The sequence below is a fragment of the Sminthopsis crassicaudata genome, chromosome 2 (genome assembly GCF_048593235.1).
Source record: "Sminthopsis crassicaudata isolate SCR6 chromosome 2, ASM4859323v1, whole genome shotgun sequence".
NCBI lineage: Eukaryota > Metazoa > Chordata > Mammalia > Dasyuromorphia > Dasyuridae > Sminthopsis > Sminthopsis crassicaudata.
The window spans coordinates 12,612,911-12,639,979 of NC_133618.1; the positions used below are offsets into that span (position 1 = coordinate 12,612,911).

Genomic DNA, 27,069 nt, shown 5'->3' on the forward strand with positions numbered 1-27,069 from the left:
ACTATGTTCCAGGCATCTGGATAAGTGCTGAAGGTACAAAAAATTGTAAAAGTTGGCTCCTGTCTTCAAGGAGCTTGCGAAGGGAAGACAACATTCAAATATTACAAAGGGAGCTATATGCAGGATAAATAGGAAATAATTAAAAGATGGAATTAAGAGGAGTTAGGGAAGGCTTTTTGTAGAAAGTGGGATTTAAGCTGAAACTTAAAGGAGGTCAGGGAGGTCAGTAGTCAGAGAAGGAGAGCAGACCAGCCACAGAAAATACCTGGGACTGACAGGTGCAGTGTCTTGTTCAAGGAACATCCAGGAGGTCATTGTCTTGGGATTTAAAAACTGGTGTCAGAGAGTAAGGTCTAAGGAGACTAGGAAGGTAGAAGGAGGCGAGGTTATAAAAGGCGAGGTTATAAAACCAGGAAATTTGTATTTGCTCCTAGAGGCAATAAGAAGCCACTGGAGTTTATTGAGTGAAAGGAGGAGAGTGAGATGTTAGATCTAAGTTTTAGGAAAATCACTTTAGTGGCTGAATAGGGAAGGTTGGAAGGGAGGGATTGGAGGCAGGAAGGCTAGCCAGTAGGATGTTGCAATAATCAAGGTATTGGCAAAGAGGACCCGCACTGGAATGGAGCCAGTGGGAAAGGAGAGAAGGGTCTGTCTTTGGAAGCTACTGCAAAGATGAAATCGACTGTCCCTTGGCAATAATGGCCCAAACCATCGAAATGATTTTAGAAGAGTACCGGTAATTGCAGGGTAAGGCATCTTGTTGGGAGAATGAGTATCCCCCTTTTCATTAGGAATAGAGCAATTTAATGTTTGCCCAGGGTTTTTATCTGCATTGTCACACAGTCTGATCCTTGTAATGACCCTTTGAATTAAACAAATAGCCACAGATCCTTGGATCTCCCATTTTATAGCTAAGGAACTAAGTGACTTGAGAAGCTCAGAGAAATTTTGGGACTTGTCAGGGTTGCACAGCTAATAAGTCCTAGAAGCAGAATTTTAACTAAGATTTTCTTGACTCCTAGTCCATGATAAAGACAAGATATTATTCTAATGCCATTTTTTTGTGTGTATAAACTAAGGTTTATAAATGTTAAATGATAGTCACAAGACCAGCGAATGACTAGAGGTGAGATTTGAGCTTCCCACTGTGCTACCTGATCTGTTTAGGAAAGTACCAATGTAGCATTAAAAGGATACGATGCCCTTTGACCTTCTCTGCCCACTTGGATAAACCGTTTTCTCAGTTTGCTGCCCTTGAAATTTTGGACTTCTCCAACAGGAGAAGTGCCTGGCACTTTGGCAGGGTAGTGGGATGAGAAGTTTGCTGGATCTAGGGTCAGAGAACTTGGGTTTAAATGCCAATCCTGCCATCCTCTGTAAATCCTTGGGCCGGCTAGTTAATCTCCTTGGCTCTCAGTTTCTCAATCTGTGAAATGGAAGACGTTGGCCTAGATTATTCCTATTAGTTGTGGATCTAGAATGGGTGAAAGTCCTAAGCCCTCATTATGGAAGGAGGTTGAGGAAGGATGGAAGGGTCAGCTCTGCCGCCCCATAGCACGTGGGACATGGAAGTCAGCTGGTGAGTGTGGGTTTAGCATTTAGCACTTCCTTAATTTGGCCGTCAAAGCCAGTGAAGCAAATGTTGAAAAATTCCTAATAATGAGAGCTAGCCCAAAGGGGAATGGGTTGCCTGCCTTGGGCGGTGAGGGTTCCCCCCCCTCTGAAGGTCCCCAAATGGAGGCTGGAAGACCATTGGTGGGTGGAGATTCCTTCCTCTCCAGATTATAGGAAATAGAATCAAGGTCTCTTCCAGTACTCACATTCTATGATTCTCTGCTAACACGGGAAGGTTTGGGAAGGCAGTTTTTGGCTCTATGTGAGTTAAAACAGCCTAACAATTGGTGCTCTCTGAGAGTAGGAAGCAGTGAAATAAACAGCTATAGATCATTCTATCTCCCATTTTATAGTTAAGGAACAAAGTGACTTGAGAAGCTCAGAGAAATTTCAGAATTTGTTAGGGTTGCACAGCTAATAAGTTCTAGAGGCAGAATTTGAACTAAGATCTTCTTGACTCTTAGTCCATGATAAAGACAAGATATTATTCAGATGCCATTTCTGGTGGAAACTAAGGTTTATAAATGTTAAATGATAGTCACAAAACCAGTGAATGACGGAGGTAAGATTTGAGCCCAGGTGCTTCTTGACAAGAGTTCTATTTAGGAAAAAAATATTATGTGAATGTAAGTTCTTGTTCTTGTTGTTATTATTATAGGCAGAGAGGGTTCTAGTTTTGGCCAGTCGTGAGCTCGATGATAACTGCTGAATTTCTTTCTAACTCTAAGAGAGCCGGTGATTCTGTGCTTTTGTGAATGGAGGTGAGAGCTTTTAGTAAGACCCTCAGCTGAGATTAAGGGGATGGTCAGGATCAAATAGATATTGAATCTGGAGGGAGTCCAGAACAAAGGCAGAATGAGGATATTATGAGCAGTGACAGAGCAAAATGGAGCCAGTCATGGTCTTGGAAGGAGCCATCAGTTCTGACGTTAAAGGGACCTCATCTCCTGAGTGGGGAGTTTGCTGCTCTCTCTGTCTACATGTCTCTAGGATCATGAATTGGACTAAGGAGACCACCTGATTTTCTTCCATATTTTGTAGATGAAAAATCTAGGTTCAGAAAGCCAAGTGACTTGTCCAAGATCATAGAGCTGGTCTTTGCTTCCAGATCCAGCAGGCTTTCTATTGTCTTGGGCTTGTGACTGTTGGGAAGAGGGACTCCCTGGGAGCAGCACATTGAATCTTTAGACTATTATCTGATATTTTCCTGGTATGTGGGGGAGTGGAGAGGAGAACATTATAGAAAAAATCAGGAAGTTTGGGATTCCGATGGGACAAGAGATCTAATCTTTCCACAGATTTTTATATAGTCAGACAATTTAAATCCACCTCTACACCCCAGGCTGTGCTAGGAGAGACACTCCAAATCCATACTTTAACAAAGCCATATCATAGAATCATGTTACAGCGGAGACTTTCTTTAAATGCTCTTTTCCTAGTAGCTAATGACAGTTGACTAAAGTCCAAGATAAGAGATTTTGAGCTGGAGAAAATTTTAGGGGAGCTCTGGTCCAGCCATCTCATTTTACAGAAAAGTAAACTGAGTCCCAGAGAGTGGCAATAAGTGGCAGAGCCAGGATTCAGGGGATGGGAAGGGGTCATCATGTTTTAACAAGATTCCAGGGTAACTTCTTCAGTTTTTGAGCTTTGCGCTCACTAAAGGCTGCAGGGACTTCATTTCTTTGCACCTTTACCGTATTACCCTCTCCTATAATTGTCAGCTATGTCCATCAAATGATATAATTAGTTTTACTTAAAAAATAAAAACTATTACAACTCCGAACCCTAATAGAGAACTTGACCCCAATCTAAGCAGGTGCTCTGAGTCCTGCTTTGATTTGATTTTAGCAAATATTCAGTTTCTTACCTGATTGAGGCTATTCTATGTGTTGTTTCGTAGAGGTCCTTAGGGGACCTGCTTTAATGATTAGACTTGTGATGAGCCCATCAGGGGCTTAAATGCCCTATTTCCTGTGAGAAATTTACAATCTTATTTTCAAAGGTGGTTTCTATTCCTTATCTCAAGGGAGTTTGAAGGTTCTCAGATGTTAGGCCAAGACCAGGTCCTCAGATTGGGGGCTCTCTATAAGATAGAAGGCTCAATGAATCTCCAACCCAGAATTAACCTGGAGAACCAATGAATTTCAAGCACCTGCTTCAACCTCTAAAGTAATGTCTTTCCTGGTTGCCACTGCAATAATGTGGCGTAGCACCCATCCCATGCAAATAACTGGTGTAACACCAAGAGGATAATTTGCAAGTAAAATAGATCATCATCTGTTGGAACAAACATCTGGATTTCCCTAGAGTCCATTAAAGGCAGGTACATAATAAGACAGCTATTATTTCTCAAGACTAGAGAGGCTCACCCATTTGTACTAACTGGGAGCAGGTGGTAGAGGTGATTATGAGCCTCCTAAGTTTATGAAAAATCTCAGTTAGAGAGACCCTCCCCCTTCCCAGGTAGTTTCAAGGCTTTGAAGACATACAACGAATGTCCGGTTTGAAAATAATGACGACTAATATTTCTTTTTTTTTTTCCCCTGAGGCTGGGGTTAAATGACTTGCCCAGGGTCACACAGCTAGGAAGTGTTAACTGTCTGAGACCAGATTTGAACTCGGGTCCTCCTGAATTCAGGGCTGGTGCTCTATCCACTGCGCCACCGAGCTGCCCCCAGCTACTAATATTTCAATAACTAACTATTGAAGGTTCACAAAGCTCTTTACCAACCTTACCCCATTTGATCCTTAAAGTAATTGGGGCAAGTTGGTGCTGTTATTATCACCCTTTTCAGATGAAAGGTTGAAGGACAAACAAGGGAAAAAGGTGACTTGTCCATGGTTAGTGGGTATCTGAAACAGGATTTAAATTTAGGTCTTCTAGACTTCAGATCATGATGACCTGGATTAACTCCCTCCTCAGAGATTTATTAGTTGTGAGATCACAGTCTCAGCTTCATTTTCTGCAGTAGCAGCTTAGTCCCAGGGTGATTTTTGAAGCTCAAATGAGATGATATGTATGTAAAGCCCTTTGTGATCATAAAGCCCCATATATACATTAGCTTTGAGTATTATCGCACCTTAATGACTGCTATGAAGGAGGATTGTCATCAGTAATGAATTATGGGAAACTGGTGTGCTTCTAAAGTGCATGACTAGTATTTGCTCTTAGGTATATCCCCTCTGTGTGGTACAGAAACGGTGAGGGGTCACCATCTCTAGAAGCAAAGCAAAAGTTATTATACATTCTCCAGAAAAGGGCGTCCCATCCATGGAGCAGACAATCAAAGGGCAGGGTTAACACTTTTAATACCCCCTCCTACCACTGACCCTCATCCTCATTGGCTGAGGGTCTCACATTCTAAACTCCGGAACTACCCAAGAAATAGAACTTTACCAGTAAGTACATAGTTGCCCATATTTTCACTGAAATAGGGAGAAAATGATGTCATGGGAGGATAGCAGGAAGGGGACTTAAGTGTGCCCTTGACTCAGTCTTCAGAGTCCTTCAGGCCTACTCAAACTCTGAAGTAGATGAAGCCTTACTCGATTTTTACAACTGTCTTGAAAGATCTCACCTTATCTCGTTCCCCTCTGTTCTCTTTCCTTGTTTATCTGGTATGTGGAAGGTGCCCTTTTCCATTGGCAATCCTGCCCCAATCTGAATGATCACAGATTCTGAATGAATGGGGTTCCAATTAATGAGCTTTTGCTGTATTTTCACAGGTCTGGTGCAGCTCAGTAACCAAGCATGAAGTGAGGGCTTGGAATGGAGGGTCACACTCGCAGTGATTATGGCTTGTTGGGTGCTCTCTTTAAAGGCTTACACCAAATCATGCTTTCCCTTGAATGTTAGATGTTCTATATTTTGCCTTCTCTTTTTATTCCCATTGGGAGAGAGAATCTGATTTTTGGAAGTTTTATTGTCACTATCTGGAGCCTTGGTAACATACTGCCACCAAATGTGGCCCATTCACCGAATTCATAATTTTTTTCTAATTAAGAAATGAAACAAGAGGGATGTTGGGAGTTTTTCACTACTTGGTGGCTTTTCTGCTCTGACATTCAGGTAGGTGAAGGCAGAAAGTTTTCTCTGGACTTTTTTGACTCTCTATCCCTGGGTAAGGAGACCTAGAACTGAATCTTGGCTCTGATACTTAGTAGCTGTGCAACTTTAGGCTGGTAACTTAACTTTTCTGACTCTGACTCTTTATTTATACAAGAGGTGTTATAATTTTTGCATGACTTCTCTTGTGAGGTTATTGTGAGCTTTAAAATGTGGTATGATGGAAAGAAATGGAAAGAAAATATGTAGAATTCAAAGTATAGGGACCCAAGTTCGAATTCCTTCTATATCTTTTACTTGCAGGTCTTACAACCTTTCATTTGTTCTGTTCTCTCATCTGTAAAATGGAGTGACTTAGAGGGCTTTGGTCTATGACTCCAGGATCCCATGCTTTAGACTAGGAAATTCTGTCTTTCTTCACTTCCTTCTTCCTGCCGGACCAGTTTTGTGTAAAGAAAACTAGTGAGAAGCTGTCTCCATCATTTGTTTTTAGGGTTAACTCTTTGCTTAAGTTGTGTCTGACTCCCAAAGTTCCTTTCCCAAGTTTCTGAGATTAATTTTTTTGGGCTAACCATCAGCTTCTTTAAAACTGCAAGTGCTCCTGGGTAAGGTCATATCTTAAGTCCTTATTGATCATTTCAGTTCCCCAGATTTCCCTTGGGGAAACCTGGCTGACCCCTGGAGGAATAGAGATTTGGATGAGAGGGTGGGAGATTGGGGAGAATGATGGAAGATAAAGAAATCACCCTGGAGTATGAGGCCCCAGAGAGGCAGTTCTAGGTAGGCTACCTTAGTTTGGTATTTCATCTTTTTTGTGCCTCAGTTTCTCCCTCTGTAAAATGCTTCCCTTATCTACTCTCCATGGAAGAAATTTGAAGGCCATGGAGTCTTGAAACTGGAAGGATCATGGGAACTGTAACTTAGTTAAGCTCTTTCATTTTCTTGAGAAGGAACCAGAAACTAGAAAGATGAATTGGTTGCACCAGACCTGCATCTTGAACCCAGGGCTCTGGAGAATTATTTCCAGGATCTTTCTTGGTTCCGCCATTGAGGTTATCTCTGCATAGGAAAGTGCTTTCCAGGCTGTAAAGTGCTGAATAAGCTTAAGGAGGCATGAATTCGCCCTATTATTGTAAAGTTAGTGGAGAATGACAAATAATACATTGGATTTGGAGGCAGGAAGACCTGGGTTAACGGGGTCTCAACCTCATAGGGCTTCCCAGAATTCCTTGGGCTTTATACAAAACTGCAAATGGGTTGCAGAGTTCTGGTGGAGGTGACATTCAGAGGTCATAGAATCATAGATCTAGAGCATAAGGAACTCCTCTGCAGAGGGGGAAACTGAGGCAAACAGAAGGGAAGTGACTCGCTCAGGTTCATAGAACTAGAAAGAGTCTGAGGGAGGATCTGAGTTGGGACCCAATAATATCAAACTCCAATATACACACACGGACCCTGGCTTGGAAAACCGAAGGTTGGGGGGGGCAGCTAGGTAAAAAGGGGGCAGCTAGGGGGCGCAGTGGATAGAGCACTAGCCCTTAATTCAGGAGGGCCCGAGTTCAAATCTGCCTCAGACACTTAAACACTTAACACTTCCTAGCTGTGTGACCCTGGGCAAGTCACTTAACCCCAGCCTCAGGGAAAAAAAAAAGAAAAAGAAAACCACAGGTTCCTGTTACTTAGTGTCCTCATGTTTTTAATTCATTTTGTTACTCTTTCTCCGTTCCGCCTGACTCTGGCTCAGGCAGCGCTCGAGCGGAGAGGCCCCTGGTGCCATCTGCCCCCTCGTTGCCCCACGGATGGCATTAAAGAAGGAGCCCCGGAGCAGGGGGCATCTGAAGGAGGGGCAAGAGAGCCCAAAGGGAGACAGCTGAAAGGCCCATGGGTTCTGTCTGGATCTGTGATTCCACCGGTTTAGGGAACCCCTGAGGGGGAGCTCCTGACAACTCTGGGGCCACTTGGGCCGCCCCTCCTAGGGTCCCCGAGAGGTCGAGAGGTTAAGTAACGTGTTCTGTCCTACGGTCAGTCCGGGTGAGGGGCCCAAGGGCTGTGGGAGGTCAGCGGCGCGCTTCGGGTGGCCAGCAGAGGGCGGCGTTGAGGCGCGCTGGCCGGGGGCAGCGGGCGCTCGGCCCCTCCCGCCTTCTCCAACCAAGGGCCGGGGAGCCCCTCCCGGAGCGGCCGAGCGGAGCGGGGACAAAGGTTCCTGCGCATCCCCCGCCGAGCGGAAGGCTGTCCTGCGGCCGGCGCTGCCCGGCCACCCCCGAGCGGGGAGGAGGGGAAAAAGGCCCGATCCCCCAAACGGCCCAAGTCCCTGGAGCTCCCGGAGGGGACTGGCCCGGCTCAGGCCTCCCTCCCCCCCCCCTCCCCCGAGCCCAGAGGCGGGCGCCCCTTGTGGAGGGTGCGCGGGAGATCCTCGAGTTAGACTAAGGGCTTTCCGAGCCCCCTTCCCGCTGCGGAAAAAGAGAGGGGGCGGATCCCGGGCGCGAGGCGCGGACGGACCCGCCGGCTCGGGGTGCGGGTCTTGCCAGAGGCGAGATCTGCTCCGGCGAAGGGGCCGCTCTGCGCGGAGGCCGGAAGCCCCGTTCGGCTCCGCTGCACCCAGTTCTAGGACCAGGGAGAGCCGGCCACCTTCCGGAGGTCTCGGCCTCTTCCTCGCTCCAGCCCGGTTGGCGGCTGCGTTGTTTTAGGGAGTTCTCGCCTGAATGCGGAGGCCGTTCTCTTCTCCGCCTCCCCCCCCTCACATTGGCTTTGAGAGGGGGCAGGGATTTAAAAAGAAGGAAAAAAAGGCCCCAAAGCTTCCGTGGTCACCATGTTTCACATGATAAAGTGCGCAAGAACGTGACATTCAGATTGAAAAATTCAATGAGGCTGGGATTGCACCGATTACTGTCCCCTCTCTCTCTGTCCCTCTCTCCTCTCTCTCCTCTCTCTCTCTCTCTTCTCTCTCTCTCTCTCTCTCTCTCTCTCTCTCTCTCTCTCCTCTCTCTCTCTCTCTCTCTCTCTCTCTCTCTCTCCCTCCCCCCCCCCCCCCTTCTGATTCTCTGTCTCTTTTTGGTTGTGTGCTTATCTCTCTCTCTCTCTCCTTTTGTGTCTCTCTGTCTCTCTCTGTCTCTCTCCCTCTCTCTGTCTCTCTCTCTCTCTCTCTCTCTCTCCTCTCTCTCTCTCTCTCTCTCTCTCTCTCTGTCTCCCTCCCTCCCCCCTTCTGTTTCTCTGTCTCTTTTTGGTTGTGTGCTTATCTCTCTGTCTCTCTGTGTGTCTCTGTCTCTCTCTCTGTCTCTCCTTTTCTCTCTCTGTCTGTCGCCTCTCTTCTATCTTTCTCTGTTAGTGTATCTATCTCTCTTTCCCTGTCTCTATCTCTGTCTGTCTCTCTCCCTCCCCCCTTCTGTGTCTCTGTCTCCTTCTCTCGAACACAGACTGGGCTGATCCATTTCACTTTTCTCTCTGGGTCTTTCACAAAAGAACCTATTCGATGCTTTCAGAAGCCTGGAAACTACTTCACCTGGAAAACAGCCATTCATCTCGATTCGGAGACAGATTTTGTTTCCAGCTTTATATTCTGGTCCCGACTTCGTGACAACTTGCTCACCTGCGTTCTTTTCAAAGAAATCCTAGATCGGTGACTGTTGGTTTTCCCTGAGCTATTACATGGGGACAAGTCCAGCATTTGCTACATACTGCTTGGGGACACCGGGCGTGTTGCTTCTCCTGGCAGTTCTGAAGCAACTCCGGGATACTGAAGGTTGCAGAGCCGGTGTGGAAGGTAGTGTTGGTGCCCTGGTAGAGAGACCCTCTTTGCCAGAGGTCCCTGTAGCAATGAAGCTACATGGCCAAAGCTCTTCCCCCAAAATATCTAGAAAAGAAAGAAAAAGAGAGAAAGGAGGGAGAGGAAGGAGGAAAGAAAGAGTAAAGAGAAAGCAAAGAAAGAAAAAGGAACAAAAAAGAAAGAGGGAGAGAAAGAAAGGAGAGAAAAGGAAGGAGAAGGAAAGAAAAAAAGGAAAAAAAGGGGGCAGTTAGGTAGTACAGTGGATAGAACACTGGAGCGGGAGCTCAGGAAGACCTGAATTCAAATATGGTTTCAGACACTTACTAGTTGAGTGACTCTGGGCAGGTCACATAACCCTTATTGTCTCAGAAGTGAAAGGAAGGAAGGAAGGAAGGAAGGAAGGAAGGAAGGAAGGAAGAAAGAAAGAAAGAAAGAAAGAAAGAAAGAAAGAAAGAAAGAAAGAAAGAAAGAAAGAAAGAAAGAAAGAAAGAAAGAAAGAAAGGAAGGAAGGAAGGAAGGAAGGAAGGAAGGAAGGAAGAAAAGAGAAGGAAGGAGAAAAGGGAGAAAGAAAGAAGGAAAGAAAAGAAGGGAGGAAGAAGGGAAGGGAGGAAGGAAGGAAGGAGGGAGGGAGGAAGAAGGAAAGGAGAAAGTTAGAAAGGAGGGAGAGATGGAGAAAAGAAAGAAGAAGGAATCAGGGAGGGAGAGAGAGGGAAGAAAGGAAGGAAGGAAGGAAACTGGCAGGGAGAGAGGAAGGAAGGAAGACAGGAGGGGAGAAAGGAAAAGGGAAGGAGAGATGAAGGTAGGAAAGACAAGAGAATGCAGTGTGAATAGGAAAGGTAGGTCTAGGTAAGCAAGATACTATGAATTTTAGTGCTAGAGGAGGTTTTAGAAGTCATCAAGTCCCAAGAAAATGAGGCACTGAGAAGTTAGGTGACTTGCCTAGGATCATATGTAGTGAGGACTTCTGTGAAATTTAAATCCAGGTATTCCCGACTTCAAGGCCAATGTACTACCCTCTGAATGTCAACCTCCTCATTTTGAGAAATGGCAGACGAGACACGACTAAAGTCAGTCAGGTAATAAATAGCAGACTCAGAATTTGAACTCAGATTCAGTTGTATTTTCTGGAAATTTGGAATCCAAGACTATTCCTAGTCACCAGTCACCAGATTAGGTGACCCTTTTGTCTCTTCACCTACAGAAAAGTGGAATCATTTGAGTCTCAAGTGTCCTCAGTTGTGTCCTTGGCTTTAGACACTGCAGACATCGGAGATTTTTCTTTGCTGTTGCATTAATTTTAAACTTTGCTAGCAGCATCCAAAACCACACCCTGACTCTCAAATTGCAACATTTGTGGGCTTTTAAAAATTATCATTATTGTTGTTCTTATTTTTAGCTCTTTCTCAGCTGTAAACCCAAACCTTCCTGACAGCATTTCCTATGCAGGTGTCCAAAGTTTGATTGACTGTCCATTAGCCCTATCAATATAAAAAATCTTGCTCTTAGCACTTCAGAAAGCCCTTCTGAGCTAGAGGTAGAAATGATCTGCATGTGGCCAATCAGGAAAACCAGAAGGCGGGAGGGCATGACTTACTGGAAACAGGAGCCCGAACCAAGCTGTTCCTGTCCCTGCCAGCATGAGATCACATGGTCAGCTGCAAAGGCTGTAGGGGAAGATACGGCATAATGTAACCCTGAGCAAGGCAATTAAATAGTAACATTGCTGATCTGTTATAACCGATGCTGTTCACTTATATCTAGCCTTCTCCCTGCATTTGTAACTTTCTTATGGAACTAACTGCCTCTTATGCCATTGTCTAAGACCTGCCCCGGTTCCCTGAGTTCTGATCGTCATGCTCCGTGGGCATGGAACAAGACAGCTTTCAATTGTCTTTGCTTATTATCCACCAACTGGAGCAAAGAGTGGAAAATACAAGGAGGTGCTTTCAGCCTCCAAGCCAGGGTTGGTTTCTTAGCTATTAAAGCAATATGGGCTGCTTAGAGAGGTGATGGCTTCTCCCTTCCACAACCAGGGGATGGCCACTTACTTGTGAAAGGGAACTCTTGTTTAGGTCCCATGGCTTCTGTACTTCTATCTGGACTTCTGAATAACAAATCTTAGAATAAGAAACCTTTGATACTAAAAGAAACTCTAGAAATCATCCAGTCCAGTCCCCTGTAGCAGAACATCATCTTAAGTCTTTCCATCGTCCTAGGACCTTTCATCTACTCCAATTTCCTTATAGAGATAAGAAAATTGAGACCTAGGGATAAGAAGGAAATTTCCATTGAGATCACAGAGCTAGTGACTGGGCTTAGGATTAGGCCTAGGATGCAGATGTGACTCCCAACATGTGGGCCCTCTGTGTTAGAGCTGTCTTTTTTGACACAACGCAAAGCAGACTTCATCCAGTAGTGTATGAAGTGGAAAGTCTTTTACACTTGAGAGGTTGGGGGTTGGGAGCTAGAGGACAGAAAATACTGGGAGAATCTGGTCCACAGTCTGCCTGAAGAAGCCAGCTACCCATTTATAGATGAAATGACTCAAGATAAATGACTCAAGGGACTCTTGAGTCATTTCATCTGTAAACAGGGAGCTGATACCCATTTATCAGCCAAGAATCTGGATTTTGCAACCAATGGGATTGAACTAATTCAGATCCAATCCCCCTCTAAGTTTTTGATGCTTAAAGGATCTGGATTTTACTGGAGTGGTTGCTTCCACCACAGATATGGAAAGCCTCTTTGTATGTGTATGGGTGTGTTTCCATGAATTACTTGTGTTCAGAACATTCCTTCTCCAGGATTCCAAGGGTGACCCAAGATCATTGACCTAGAACTAGAAGGGAATTTATAAACCACTTAGATTATTCCTCTCTGCATCCATTTTACAGATGGAGAAACCATCCCAGAATGCTTAAGGTGACTTACTCAAGGTCCCCCTGATGATAAGGACATGATTTGACTTCAAATCAAGGGTTCTTTCTACCATGCTGTTCCTTGGATGACATGTCTAATGGACGGTACTCCAAATTGTTGTTCCTAAAGCATAGGTTTGACCATGTTTTTCTCCTGTTCAAGAAGCTTCAGAGGCTTTCTGTTGCTTCCAACATAAAATTAGTTGGCCTTTAGAGCTCTTCACTCCCTGGTTATATTCTACTTTTCTAGGCTGACTGATTTGAGTCTTTGAGACACTCTACATTTCAACAGGACTCCTCTCCTTTCTCTGAGGTCCACAACATCCCTTCTGACTCACTTCCTTTGTACAGGGCAGACTTTGTTCCCTGGATGCTCTCCTTTGGCATTTCTTCCATCTGTCCTTCAAGGCTAAGTTAATTGCCACCTCCTGTCCAAGGGCTTCTGATTCCCATCCTCCCTCTACAGTTTGATCATAAAAATCTAACGTTGAAAGTGGAATAATCATTATTGGTAGTGGAAAGCAGATTGCATTTGAGTCAGAGGAGCCAGATTTCAAATTTTTGGGAAAGTCATTAATCTCTCTGGGTCTCAGTTTCCCTATCTGTAAAATGAGGCAATGAGACTGGATGCTCTCTGCTCCCAATCTATTACCTCTTGGACTCTGGAGTTATCTAGTTCAATCCCCTGTTTATTAGAGATGAAGCACCCTAAGCCCAGGATAGGAAATGATGTACTTGGGGGGAGACACTTGATGAAGGTAAACAACATACTTGGGAGTCAAGCAGGTGTCCTATTGGTAATTGTTATTCATTCATGCCTGGCTCTTCATAACTTTATTTGTGTGTGTATGAGGCAAATTTACTAAATTTTGCTCATTTGCTATTTCCTTTTCCAGCTCATTTTATGGATGAGGAAACTGAGGCAAATAGGATGAAGTGACTTGCCCAGAGTCATATAGCTAGTAAGTGTCTGGGGCCAGATTTGGACTCAGGTGCTCCTGACTCTAAGCCTGGTCTTCTCTTCACTGTGGCACTTACTTGTCCCTCCCCAAATCTTTTTGACATATTTAGTATATATTGTATTTATTTGTATGGACATTCCCCTCTACCCACTAAAATTTAAGCTCCTTGGCGTCTGGGACTATTCATTTTGGGGTCTGGAACTATTCATTTTTGCCTCTGGGTCTCCAACAGTTAGCATAGTTGCCTGGCACACAGTAGGTGCTAAATAAATACTGACTAGATTGGATCATTGATGCCTTTCCAGATAGAGTTTTCTCAAGCTTGGGCTCCATTGGCATACCTAGAAGCTGAGCTCATTTGCATATCAACATGAAGTACAGAAGCATCTGAGTGGAGGTATTAAACTTATAACCATTTATTAATCACTTACTGGGAAGCAGGATTATAGAGTGGTTAGAGAATCCCTAAGCCCTGGAATCTAGACATCTCTCTGACCTAGACTACCATGTGATCCTGGCCAAATCAAAGGTTCTAGGTTCTAGACCACTGACATTGCTTGAAGGGATTTCCCACACTGATGACATCTTAGTGCTACAACGATCCCCTCCTCAATGAAAAAACAAGAACAAGAACAAACAGTCCTCAAACAAGCAATCTTATTGTGGCTAAGGCAAATATAAAATAATTCTGGACCTTAAAGGATTTACTTTCTACTGGAGGAAAATATGTTCTTAAATGAAAAAATAAAAACTAAACTGAAGGGAGAGAGAAGACTAGCAGGGTTTGGGAATCAGGGAAGGCTTCTAGAAGAAGGAGGAACTCTCAGGTGAGTCTTTGACTAGAAAGAAACTTGAAGCAATCGAGGTCACGTTCAAGTACCTCGCAAGCAAGCAGGGCGGCATATACAAAGGTGTGGAGGTAGGAAATAGAATTCCAAGGTTAAGTGTAGCGAGCTGTTGTCTCCAGAAGCTGCTGGATTGCTCTCTGGGAAGAGATCTGCTATGTCTACTCAAATCTCTCAGACAGATTCTTCTTCCTGTAGGGAACCGTTGTCTCCAGGCAGTTGCCGTTAACTCTTATCCAGAGAAGTGAGAGAGCCCGTCAGGCCTGATGTAATGCAGAGACTTCTCCTCTTCCTGGAGTGCTGTCCTCCAGCCCTTGTCCTTCCCCAGTCCAGAATGCTTGTCCAGGCCTAATGTTGCCTCTTTTATCCTCCCAGAGAATGGGCGTGGGATAATGCAAAGGCTTCTGGGAAGAACCACTTCAACCAATGAGCTTGCTCCTTCTAGGATTCCCTTTACAGGTCTGAGCCAGAGAACTGTCAGGTCAACCAGAGTTCTCACCTTGTAATTGTCCAGACAACCTGAATTCTCACCTAGTAATCCTAACAGTTAAGGGAATAACTAGTGATTCAGTTTGGTTCCAATGAAAAATGGTTGAAGAATAATATGGGAAAACTGAAGAGAACACATTTGTTAGAATTTGTAAATAGAAATCATATAGGCTTTGAGAATGCAAAAATATTATGGGGATTGATGGGCACTTTTCTTTGTGAACAATTTGCATGTGACAGTCGATCTGGTTGATGGCATCCCTCGTGCTTTTACAGCATGGACAGTGTTGTGACTAGGAAATCTTTTAAAAGGACAAAGAGAAAGTAGTGCTGGTTGAAAAATACTGCTTTTCCCCAGGTGCTGAGGGAGGGCCCTATACGCTTCCTCAGCCCGGGATTTCAACTCTTGCTAGCTGACACCAGAATCTGCTGACGCTACCTCACTTTGCTTTTAGCTTTTCAGGCAAATCTGCAGAGAAATCCAGATGTCAGGCAGTGGGTGGGTGGGGGAAGGAGAAGACTCGCATGTTATCTACCAGATCCACAAGTTATATTCTCCCATGAGGGGCCTACCCTATCAGGCAGAGGACCTGACATAATTCCAGCCAGAGTGAGCCGTCTTATCTCTCAAATAAAATTTGAACCATGACCTCCTCTTGGACTTCCTCTCCCTTTCTGAGAGAGTCCCACCAGGTTTATGACCAGAGATTTGGTGATGGAAAGTACCATCAAGTCCAAATCCCTCATTTTACAGATGAGGAAACTGAGGCCCCAAATCACATATAGCAAGAAGCAAGTCCAAATGACCTTTCTACTATAGTAGAAAGATATCCTTGTAAGAGGAATGGTAATTGTTAAAATTGTTAGGCAAGGGAAGAACGGCACCAAAATGCTTCCTTAGCTGGTGACTTGTTTAGGGCTTCTCTGCAAAGAGCAGGAGTTAAGGGTTTTGCTAATCCTAATTTGTTAAAGGACTGTTCCTTTATTTATTTATTTGTCTGTTTATTTATTTATTTTTCATATGGTTTACATTTGTGATGTGGGAAAACTGCATCTAGTGGGAGGATAGAAACTGACTTTGAGATTTCAGTTGGGGAAAGTTATGTAGCAGGCCAAGCCAGGGCGGATGTTCCAATGGAGAGATGCTTATTATACTTCTATCATGTATTATTATTATATGGATAATATTATCATATCTATCATACAGACCTGCCTACGCACCCATCTACGTACTGAGCTGGAACTAGGGCAGGTGACCTGGGCTTTTTCTAGGGGGCTGACATCCAAGGGAGTGATACATTGAATTCTAGTGAGGACTCCATTTATTCAGCATCCTTGTTGCAGGTATCTTTCCAGAAACATCAGGTGAGTTTTCCCAAGTCCACTCCAGCCCTGACCCACTCTATTTCTATATCTCTCCCTTTTTTCCAGAAGCACATTCTACGGTGGCCATCTTGTGGCCTTGTTTTTGCTGTTCCCCTCCTCCCCATTGGTCAGTCTGTGTCCTGACAATGGAAATATCTGCTCTCAACCTCATTGCTTCTCTTCCCAAGTTGAATTTACCCTTCTGATTTGCTAGTCACAACACTGTCCATGTAAATACTGAGTGCCTGGAAGACCTTCCCTGCCCCCTCCCACAATGGTGATGATTTTCATTTATTTGCCACCTAAAGGGTGGAATTAAATCACAGAATCAGAGCTTCGGAGTTGGAAAGAACCTCAGAGCTCGTCTGATCCAAATTCCTCATTTTACAGTTGAAATTGCAGCTGAGTGGTTAAATAGTTTGTCCTGAGTCAGAAGTGGCAGGGTCTGGATTGGAACCCGGTCCTCTGGTCCCAAAGTCAAGCCTCTAGACCAGTGGTCCTCAAACTTTTTAAGTAGGGGGCCAGTTCACTGTCCCTCAGACTGTGAGAGGCCGGACGAGTAAAAACAAAAGCTCACACTTTGTCTCCCCCCTCAGCCCATTTGCCAAAACTCTGCCGCTGCATCTGGCCCACAGGCCATAGTTTGAGAACCCCTGATCTAGACCTTTACCATAGGAGGCTGCCCCACCATCCCTAAGGAGGGAGGCCGCTTGTGTTTGGGCCAGGCCACCTTATTGTCAAACCTGTGTTCTCTGGCCTTTTCCCAAGAATGGCACCTAAGGTAAAGGCGCCTAAAGCTGCTTCCCTCCCTGGGCCGCCAGAGGCATCCGTTTGAAAATCATGGACTATGGGAGTCACTCTGATAGTTTTTCTGACCTTGACTGGGGTGGGGGGCAGAGCCTTTTGTTTGGGCACTGGGGAGACTACTTCCCTTCCTCCCTTCTTGCCCTTCCTCCTCCCAGTACCTTCCACCTTCTATCCTTTGGGCTGCCTGCTGGAGGCCTCCTTCCTTGTCTCTCCATTATTCCTGCTGGAGTTCCTTTAAAGGTGGGGGTGGTTAGGACCTCCTCAGATCTGCTGCTTGCTTTGGAGGAGAGGGGAAGTGAGCTTTTGGGGACTCTCAGGGATTTGGGGGCAGCCAGGCTTCTCCCTGTAGGGTATCTTAGGGCCCCTGGCTTGACTGAGGAATGGTGAAGGGTTGCTGGAGCTCGGGAAGATCTCCCCTCGGGTCTAGATTTGGAGTCATAAATTGAGGGCTGCCTGGGCCTCGGCCGATCTAGCTCTGTACCCCACCTTTACAGGTGAGGAGCTGACTTGCCAAGGACACCCAGGTAACAAGCAGCACGGGGGGGGGGGGGCAGCATTTGGGCCTCAGGGCTCTGATTTTAAGGCCATTCCCTTGATGCCACAAAGGCCCGGATCGCAATCCCAGCTTGCTGTGCGACTTCAGTGTCACTGCCCCTGGCTGGACCCCACTCTTCTCTTCCGTAAAAGACCCGATGGCCCCAGAGGAAACCTTCTAATAAATAGCTCTGGGTATGGGAGGGGCCTCCCCGGGCGGGATCGGGCCCTGGAAGGCCCCGGACTTCAGGCTGGGTGATGGGCATTTCCTGCAGCAGCATCTCACGTCGGCCTGGCTGCAGCCCAGCCTCCCCTGGCATGCCTCCCGCCCCCAGGTTCCAGAGGACCTCTCCTTCTTTTAAATGCAGCTGCCCAGCAACGGCGGCCGCGAGCCCCCTCTCCTCGCCTCCCTTCCCCGGTTTTGCATCTTGCAGAGCCCCGCCCTCCCTGGATGCTCCGCGCACTCCCCGGAGCTGGTGCGCCACGCCGGCCGCAGCATCCCCGCGCGCGGGGGGCTCGGGCTCCGCAGAGCGCAGGGCGTGGCCCGGCTGCTGCATCGCTCGCCCGCGGCTCGCGCCCCCGTTCCCTCCCTGCAGGGCGGTTCCGGCCCCCAGCGCGAGCCTTCCCGGAAGGGAGGGAGGGAGGAGGGCTGGGTCGCTGGGGCCCCTCCCGCAGCCGTCCGCCCAAGCCATTGGCTCTGCGGCAGTCACCCTACGCGGGGCCGGGGACGAGGACGGACGGGAGCTGCCAGCTCGCGGGAGAGGCGTGCATGCGCGCGTGCCCACTCCCCGCATGCACTTCTGCAGCGGTCCCACTCCTCCCCTCCCCCCGTTCTGGCAGGGCCTCCCCCCCAGCCCCAGGGCGCTGCAGAGTCTGCCTCGGGGACTGCTGCAGCTGCAGGACTGCGGGATGGCGCGAGCGCGGCAGCGGCGGCTGCAGTTGGCGCGAGCCCCAGTCCCCGGCCGCCCCAGCCCCGGGCCTCGCTCGGCTCCCGGGCCCAGCCCCTCATTGCACCACTTGCTTAGTCATTTGCATACCCCTTTCGCCTCAGCCAATCAGCGCCCGCCCCCGCCGAAGCGGACGGCTTTTGCCGAGGAGGAAAGGGAGTGGTTGGTGGCGCATGCGCCGCGGCATCAGCCTGGAACCCAGGCTTTTATTGCTGTCTCTACGCCCGCACCCCCCCTCCCATCTCTCTCGCGCTCTCCCTCTCCCTCCCTCTCTCCCTCTCTCTCTCTCTCTCTTTTTTGCTCTGAGCCGGGGTTGGGCTTGGAGCAGAGGAAGAAAGAGAGGCAGCCAGAGCGCGGGTCGCATTCGCTCCCCGTCGGCGCCCTCGGCTAGCAGCCTCCGCACCCGCCCGCCCGTTCCTGCATCCTGCAGAGAGCCGGGCTCCTCTCCGGGCACCCGCGGCCGGCCGAGCGGCAGTTCCTTGCGGTTTCTGGTCCCCGAGCGCGAGCGCGATGTCTTATCAGGGGAAGAAAAACATTCCGCGCATCACGGTGAGTCCGGGGACGGAGGCGCCCTTTGTGCGGCGGCGAGAAGGGAGAGGGCGGGCGGGAGCGGGGGAGAGATTAGTGGGGATCCCTCCCCAGGACTAATCCGCCGCTGAGCGCAGGCTTTAAGCGCGGAGCGTAATTGCATTACGGTTTCCTGCTTTGGGGGCCGAGCCTCACACGGCCCTCGGTGGCCGGGGCGGCGGGGATGCTCCAGCCCCGATTGCGCCGGTGTCGGAGCGGAGGATGCCCGGCCCGGGGGCTGCGGTGGGGCCCGGGGCGGGGCGCTCCCCCTCCCAAGAAAAGGTGTCAGCCTCCCCCTCCTCCCCTCCGGAGAAAGAAGGGTGTGTGCGGGGCGGGGTGGGTGATGGGGCAGGGGGATAATGACAGAAGAGGACGGAGGGGGAAATCCGGGACGTGCGTGTCCGGGGGGATGATGGAGAGCCCGCGAGGCTCCGTCGGTGGGGCCGTCCTCCCCCGCCCGCGGCGGGTTTTGTTACCTCTTTCCCTGTCTCTCATTCCTCCTTTTTCCTCCCCATCCCTGTGAGCTCTCCTCCCTCCTTCCTCTCTGCTGCTTCTTTCTCTCTCCTCCTCCCCCTGCGCATTTCCCCTTCTCTTCTCCCTCCTCCTTCGTCCCTGGCTTCTTTTACTTCTTTCTCCCCTTCCTCATTTGTCCCCTCCTGCCCACTCCCTTTTCTCCCTTCACCCACTTTCTCTCCCCTTATTTCCTCTTCCTTCCTCCATCCCTTTTCTTCCCCTCATCTCTTTTCTTCCTCATCATTCTCTCTCCTCCCCTCAGTCTTTTCCTCCTCCCTCATTCCCTCTCCTCCCCTCAGTCTTTTCCTCCTCTTTCAATCCCTCTCCTCCCCTCAGTCTTTTCCTCCTCTTTCAATCCCTCTCCTCCCCTCAGTCTTTTCCTCCTCTTTCAATCCCTCTCCTCCCCTCAGTCTTTTCCTCCTCTTTCAATCCCTCTCCTCCCCTCCGTTCTTTTCCTCCTCCCTCATTCCCTCTCCTCCCCTCAGTCTTTTCCTCCTCCCTCATTCCCTCTCCTCCCATCCTTGTCTTCCCCTCCCCAATCCGTGTCCCTGGATCCGTCTCCCTCCGTCTCTCCCTCTTTCCTCCCTGGGCTTGGCGCTCTTTCTCCTGGCGCCGCTGCTGTGGCGGGGCTCCTGGGTTCCCGAGCTCCCCATCCCTCCCCCGCTGCCCTCCTTTTGCCCGCCCGCCAGCCCCGGCTCATACAAAGAGGCTCTCGCCGTCAGGGCAGCGCCGGGTGTTTGTCCGGAGGGAATGGCGCTGCTCCCGAGCCCGAGCGGAACAGATGGCCCCTGAGCTGCCGTCCCCTCCAGCCCCGCACAAAACAATGATGACAAAGGGTGGGAGGATGCTGCGGCCGCCGCTGCTGCTGCCTCCTCTTCCCCTCCCCCCTCCTCCTCCCTCCTTTTACAAATCATCACAAAAACAAATCCACGTCTTAGAGCCTCAGAGAAGGGTTTTTGCCCCCTCCCCGCCCCCATCGTCCTCCCTGGACACATCTCGCCAGCTCTTGTGCATCCCTGAGTGGGGGGGGGGGAGCGGGAGCGGGAGCGGGAGGGCCGGAGGGAGGGAGGGAGGGCGGTCATTGTTATGTAACTCTGTGTTTTTCTCCAGTCCGGTCCCAATTTCTGGGTAGAAGGCTGAGGAAGAGGCCTTGGACCGGTCCCCAGCGGAAGGATGCTCGCGCTGGGCCATCCTCCGGGCCTCTCTCCCTGCAGGGAGAGTCCGGCCTCCCCAACCGGAGGGCACACCCATCTCTGCTTCTTTCCTTCCTGGGAGAAGGGGGGGGGGAGAGGGCGCCCAGATGCATGTGAAGCTGGAATTTGGGTGGGAGATCTCTGTGGGCCGACCTGAGGGGGAACTGGCTGCTCCTTAACCCAGGGATGGGCATTTCCCCGCCCTCCTCCATGGCGACCCTTCTCTCCTGGAAAAATAATCTCTCTCACTCTGTAAGAGCTCCGGGGTGGGGGGGGGCTGGCTGGCTGGGTGAAGCATGGGGGCGTTGCACCCCATTTAAGCCCCATTTAAGGAGGCCTCACTAAGTGAAAAAAAATGTATTTTAAAAAGGAAAGGGGAGGGAGAATGGCAAGTCAATGTAAAGCCTCGCCTTTGGAAAGACTTTAGTGTTATTTTTCATAAAAAAAGCAAAAAATAAATAAAATCAGATTTTTTCCCCCTCTCTTCCATTCTCTCCCCCCTTCCCATTCCCCTTCTCCCAGTAGCATCTGTAGAATGTATGAGCCCTGTAGCATGACCTGCATGGGATGACGGAAGCTGGAAGGAACCTCAGAGATCATCTCCACTTTGGTATACAGAAACTGAAGCCAGGGAGGGTTAAAATGGTATTTTTTGTAAGAAAGAAAAAAAAATAAAATAAAGTCAGATCCTCTTCCATCCTCTCCAATTCCCCATCTCCCAGTAGCATCTGTAGCATTGTATGATTCCTCTATAGCATGACCAGCATGCTGGAAGCTGGAAGGAACCTCAGAGATCATCTCACTTTGGTATACAGAAATTGAAGCCAGGGAGGTTAAAATGGTATTTTTTTGTAAAAAAAAAAGCAAAAAAAAAATGAAGTCAGATCCTTCCCTTCTCTTCCATTCTCCCCCCAATTCCTCATCTCCCAATAGCATCTGTAGAATGTATGATCCCTTGTAGCCTGACTAGCATGGATGACGGAAGCTGGAAGGAACTTCAGAGATCATCTCCACTTTGGTATACAGAAATTGAAGCCAGGGAGGTTAAAATGGTATTTTTCATAAAAAAATAAACTCAGATCCTCTTCCATCCCTTCTCCAATTCCCCATCTCCCAATAGCATCTGTAGAATGTATGATCCCTTGTGTATGACCATCGTGGGATGACAGAAGCTGGAAGGAGCCTCAGAGGATCATGACTGCTTCAGTCTATAGAAACTGAAGCCCAGACATAAGAAAAGCAAAAAAATCAAATCAAATCAGATTCTTCCCTTTCTCTTCCATCCCCTCTCCAATTCCCCATCTCCAAGAGCATCTGTAGAATGTATGATCCCTTGTGTATGACCATCGTGGGATGACAGAAGCTGGAAGGAGCCTCAGAGATCATGACTGCTTCAGTCTATAGAAACTGAAGCCCAGACATAAGAAAAGCAAAAAAATCAAATCAAATCAGATTCTTCCTTTCTCTTCCATCCCTTCTCCAATTCCCCATCTCCCAAGAGCATCTGTAGAATCTATGATCCCTTGTGTATGACCATCATGGGATGACAGAAGCTGGAAGGAACCTCAGAGATCATCTCCACTTCAGTATACAGAAACTGAAACCAGGGAGGTTAAAATGGTATATTTCATAAAAAAAAAATAAAATCAGATTCTTCCTTCTCTTCCATCTCTTCTCCAATTCCCCATCTCCCAATAGCTTCTGTAGAATGTATGATCCCTTGTGTATGACCAGGAAGGGATGACAGAAGCTGGAAGGAACCTCAGAGATCATGACTGCTTCAGTATGTAGAAACTGAAGCCCAGACATAAGAAAAGCAAAAAAATCAAATCAAATCAGATTCTTCCTTTCTCTTCCATCCCTTCTCCAATTCCCCTTCTCCCAGTAGCATCTGGAGAATGTATGATCCTTTGTAGCCTGACCAGGAAGGGATGACAGAAGCTGGAAGGAACCTCAGAGATCACAAACATTTCAGAAACTGAAGCCCAGGGAGGTTAAAATGTTATTTTTCATAAGAAAGCAAAAAAGAAATAAAATCAGATCCTTCCCTTCTCTTCCATCCCCTCTCCAATTCCCCATCTCCCAATAGCATCTGTAGAATCTATGATCCCTTGTGTATGACCATCATGGGATGACAGAAGCTGGAAGGAACCTCAGAGATCATCTCCACTTCAGTATACAGAAACTGAAACCAGGGAGGTTAAAATGGTATATATATTTCATAAAAAAAATAAAATCAGATTCTTCCCTTCTCTTCCATTTCTTCTCCAATTCCCCATCTCCCAATAGCTTCTGTAGAATGTATGATCCCTTGTGTATGACCAGGAAGGGATGACAGAAGCTGGAAGGAGCCTCAGAGATCATGACTGCTTCAGTATGTAGAAACTGAAGCCCAGACATAAGAAAAGTAAAAAAATCAAATCAAATCAAATTCTTCCTTTCTCTTCCATCCCTTCTCCAATTCCCCTTCTCCCAGTAGCATCTGGAGAATGTATGATCCTTTGTAGCCTGACCAGGAAGGGATGACAGAAGCTGGAAGGAACCTCAGAGATCATGAACGTTTCAGAAACTGAAGCCCAGGCATAAGGATAGCAATAAAATAAAACTCCGATTCTTCCTTTCTCTTCCATCCCCTCTCCAGTTCCCCTTCTCCCAATAACAGCTGTAGAATGTATCATCCTTTGGAGCATGACCATCATGGGATGACAGAAGCTGGAAGGAACCTCAGAGATTATGAGCACTTCAGTCTACAAAAACTGAAGTCCAGGGAGGTTAAAATGTTACTTTTCATAAGAAAGCAAAAAAAAAAAAAAAAAAAAAAAAAAAAAAAAAAAAAAAAAAAGATCTTTCCCTTTGCTTCTATCTCCTCTCCAATTCCCCATCTCCCAATAGCATCTGTAGAATCTATGATCCCTTGTGTATGACCATCATGGGATGAGAGAAGCTGGAAGGAACCTCAGAGATGATCTCCACTTCGGTATACAGAAACTGAAGCCCAGGGAGGTTAAAATGTTCACAGAATCTCCCCGAGGGAAAAGGCTTCAGCCATTACCCAGTCCGATCCTCCATTTAACACAAAGGGAAACTGAGGCTGAGAGTGGTTCCTCTATGGCATGGGGCCTCAGATAATTAGACTGGATGGCCATTCTGATAATGCAGTCCCTCAGGGAATGGCTGATGCAGGGCAGGGTCCACTTCCTGGAGGTGAGATTGAGCCTGAGCTCAACAGAATATTCATTTGCTTATTTGATACCGTATTTGAATCCGGCCTCTCTGAAAAGATGAACTAGAAGAAAGAGGCCTGTAATGTTCTGCTTTTCCATGTATTAGTGGCTTTACAGCCTGAGAGGAATCTGTGGAAATGGGTTCTAGATTAAAATGAATAAATAGAACATTCCCTTTTTCCCCCCCCCCCACCCCCAAACAAAAATATTATATTGCCAGGAAAGAACTCCAGATTTGAATTTGATTCCTGTCACTGCTACTTACTGACCCATGTGACCTGGGATCACTTACCATTTTGGGGCCTCAGTTTCTGATTTGTAAAGGGGAGAGGCTGGACTAGGTGGATGAATCCCTTCCGGCTCTAGACCCAGAAATGGCCTCTGGTCCTATTTTTATACACCCTCCAAACCCTCACACACATGCAGACCAAATCTTCATCTTTATACATCCTTGCTGATTTGTCACACATGAGGGAACCGTCCTCAGGAGTGGATTTCCTGGGGAACGTGGCCTCCGTGCTTGGCCGGCACCTTTGGAGATAGCACCCACATGGGTGGAGTAATGGAGTCATAATTGCTGTCTTCCAACCCTGAAGGGAGCCAGGAATTTATCACTTAGCCATCCTGTTGGTAGCCAAAATATGAGTACTTCTTTTAAACTCACAGTCCCATAAAATGTCATGGTCTGGTCCGGCTTGCACGGCTTCCATTTAATCCAGAATAATAGATGTTTGTGGACATACGACATTAATTTTGCATTTAATTGGGAACAGTTGTGGGGGGTCACGCTGCATTTCTACTTCCCAGCCTCCCTTGAGGTTGCTGAATAGCTTTCACAGACATTCTGCACAGATACCTGCCAAGGAGAGAATATGGGCAATGAGACCTTGGTAGGGGGGTTCTGCTGGAGATCTTTGCTGTCACTTCTGCATTTCCAGAGATACATCTCTGTTTCACATCCTCTTGATAATTCTTATTGGGAAGAGAGTGAGGCAAAGAGGGGAAGGCGGCACGCGAGAGTTGTCTCGGAACCTAGGAAGAGGATCTGGGTTCAAGGGCTGTGTTTGGTACAGCCCTTTGTTACCCTGTTCAGTCACTTAAGATCAGGACCAGACAACTCTCTTAAACTCTTAAGCTTCAGAGAAGGTGCTGCCTTTCATGGGTAGAGAGGCTTTTCTCACCTGAAAATACCTACTCATCCACCTTATTAAGAAAAAAATAGAGGTCTTCCTTTACTACTTTGCAATTTGCCTAGAAGGGAAGACTTTGGAACTGTCTACAGCTGGATTAAATGAGTTTGTTTGTGTTGAGTTACCAATAGCAACAGACTTTTCGTCAATTTTTCTGACTGTAACCGACTCAAATTTAGCCAAGAAGTGACTTTACTATGTGTGGGTGTGAATAATAATGTTTTTTTTTTTTAAAAGAGGATCTGCTGGAAAACCATTATCTCTTCCATCTGAAACTATGTTCCCTGCTTTTCAATGGCTGATTGTTTGAGTTTGTTTTTATGAGTTTGCAGGTATGACAATAAAAAAAAAAAGTCTTTTATCTAGGAGGAAATGGATAATCATGTGCAGCCTCACCCCACTGCCTGAATTTGCTTCCTGATTATCTTATTCCAGCATCACCTGGGACTCATGTACAGATTTTCCCATCTCCTTCTCACAGGTCAGAATGAGCTGAATGTTATTGATCGGTTCCCTTTTTTGTTTTAGAGTGATCGACTTTTGATCAAGGGTGGCAAGATCGTGAATGATGACCAGTCCTTCTATGCAGATATTTATATGGAAGATGGGTTGATAAAGTAAGTATTTTTTTTTTTTTTAGCTAATGATAGTTTTCATTTTTATTTTATTTTTATAAATTTTATTGTTTTAAAATAATAATCGTTTTTGAACATTTCTTTGCTGTTATCAGCCAACAAAGAAAGAAACAGTGAAGAAGAAAGTCACTATCGCCCTGACAATGTTAGCGATAGTCTTCCCCAAAGTATTCATTGTTTAGAACTGTTTACAAATAGCTTTTAAGAGCTGAAAGTGTGATGGGAGGAATTCATTCAGTCTCACTCTCTCAACATGTTTTAGATAAGGAAATTGTCCGAGACCCCATAGTGAGTTCGCAGAAGAGCTCGGGTCACTGTACTTGAGTTTCCTAACTCACTTCAGTGCCATTTGTACCACTAACCTTGCCCGTTAGCCAGAGTAATCTTATCATAGCATTTTGAAGTGTTAGGGCTCTTTGAGATCATCTTGCTAAACTTAGTATTGAGGAAACAAGCTTGGGGTGGAGGAGGAGTGTTGATAGTAAGGGGGTAAAGCAAAGGTTCCAAAGATAGGAGAAGAGTCAGAATTTGGATCCAGGTCTTTGGACACCCGAATCCATGTTCTTTCTGCCATATGATACCACATTTTTTCATATAGGATTCCAGATGTTGAGCTGAAGGGGACGTTAGTGGTCATCTAGTTCCACTATTTCGATTTATAGATGAGGAAACTGAGGGTCAAACAGCCTAGCTGATGGTGAAATAGGTAGTAATGTTTAGAGGTACAGTTCTGATTCTCTTAACTCCAAGTTCAGGGTGCTTTCCTCTGTGCCATCTAAACTTTAAATTCATTGATATGTCATTGTAATCCTTCAGGGCTATGCTGTTTTTATGGGTTTGTATTCTTTCATTGCTGATAGAAATCGGACCCCTTCCGTCTCAAGTGAAGATTGCTGCGTGGTCTTTGAGAGGATCTTCAGTCAAAGTATTTGTCATGTGATGACCCAACTGTGGTTGAGCCTTCTGGGGCTGACTCTTAGACCACAGCTGCTCCACTCAAAGGCCTTCCAGCTCGGTTGGCCTTGTAGGGACTAGGCTAGCCTTCAAGAACCCCCTTCTTGCCCATGAAGCATCCTAGAAAGATTTTCAAGGAGGGAATATGGTGTCAGATTATATTGAGAACAACAAACAACCTGATGCCCTTTTCTTCTTCTTCTTTTTTTTTTTTAAATGATAGCTTTTATTTTCAAAATACACGCAAAGATAGTTTTCAACATTCACCCTTACAAAAGCTTGTGTCCCCAATTTTTCTTCCTTCCTTTTCTCCACTCCCTTCCCTAGACAGCAAGTAATCCAGTACATATTAAACGTGCAATTCTATGCATATTTCCATAATTTGCATGCTACACACACACACACACACACACACACACACACACACACACACACACACACACACACCCACACCCACACCCACACCCACCCACCCACACACAC

At 46.9% G+C, this 27,069-nt stretch overlaps 1 protein-coding gene across 1 annotated transcript in view; it reads left to right on the forward strand.

The window, feature by feature from the left end:
* DPYSL2 (dihydropyrimidinase like 2) overlaps positions 1-27,069 on the forward strand; it is a 141,364-nt gene that overhangs the window by 27,760 nt on the left and 86,535 nt on the right. The window contains 1 exon segment of the mRNA XM_074285445.1: positions 25,526-25,614. Coding sequence (XP_074141546.1) covers positions 25,526-25,614 — 89 coding nt within the window.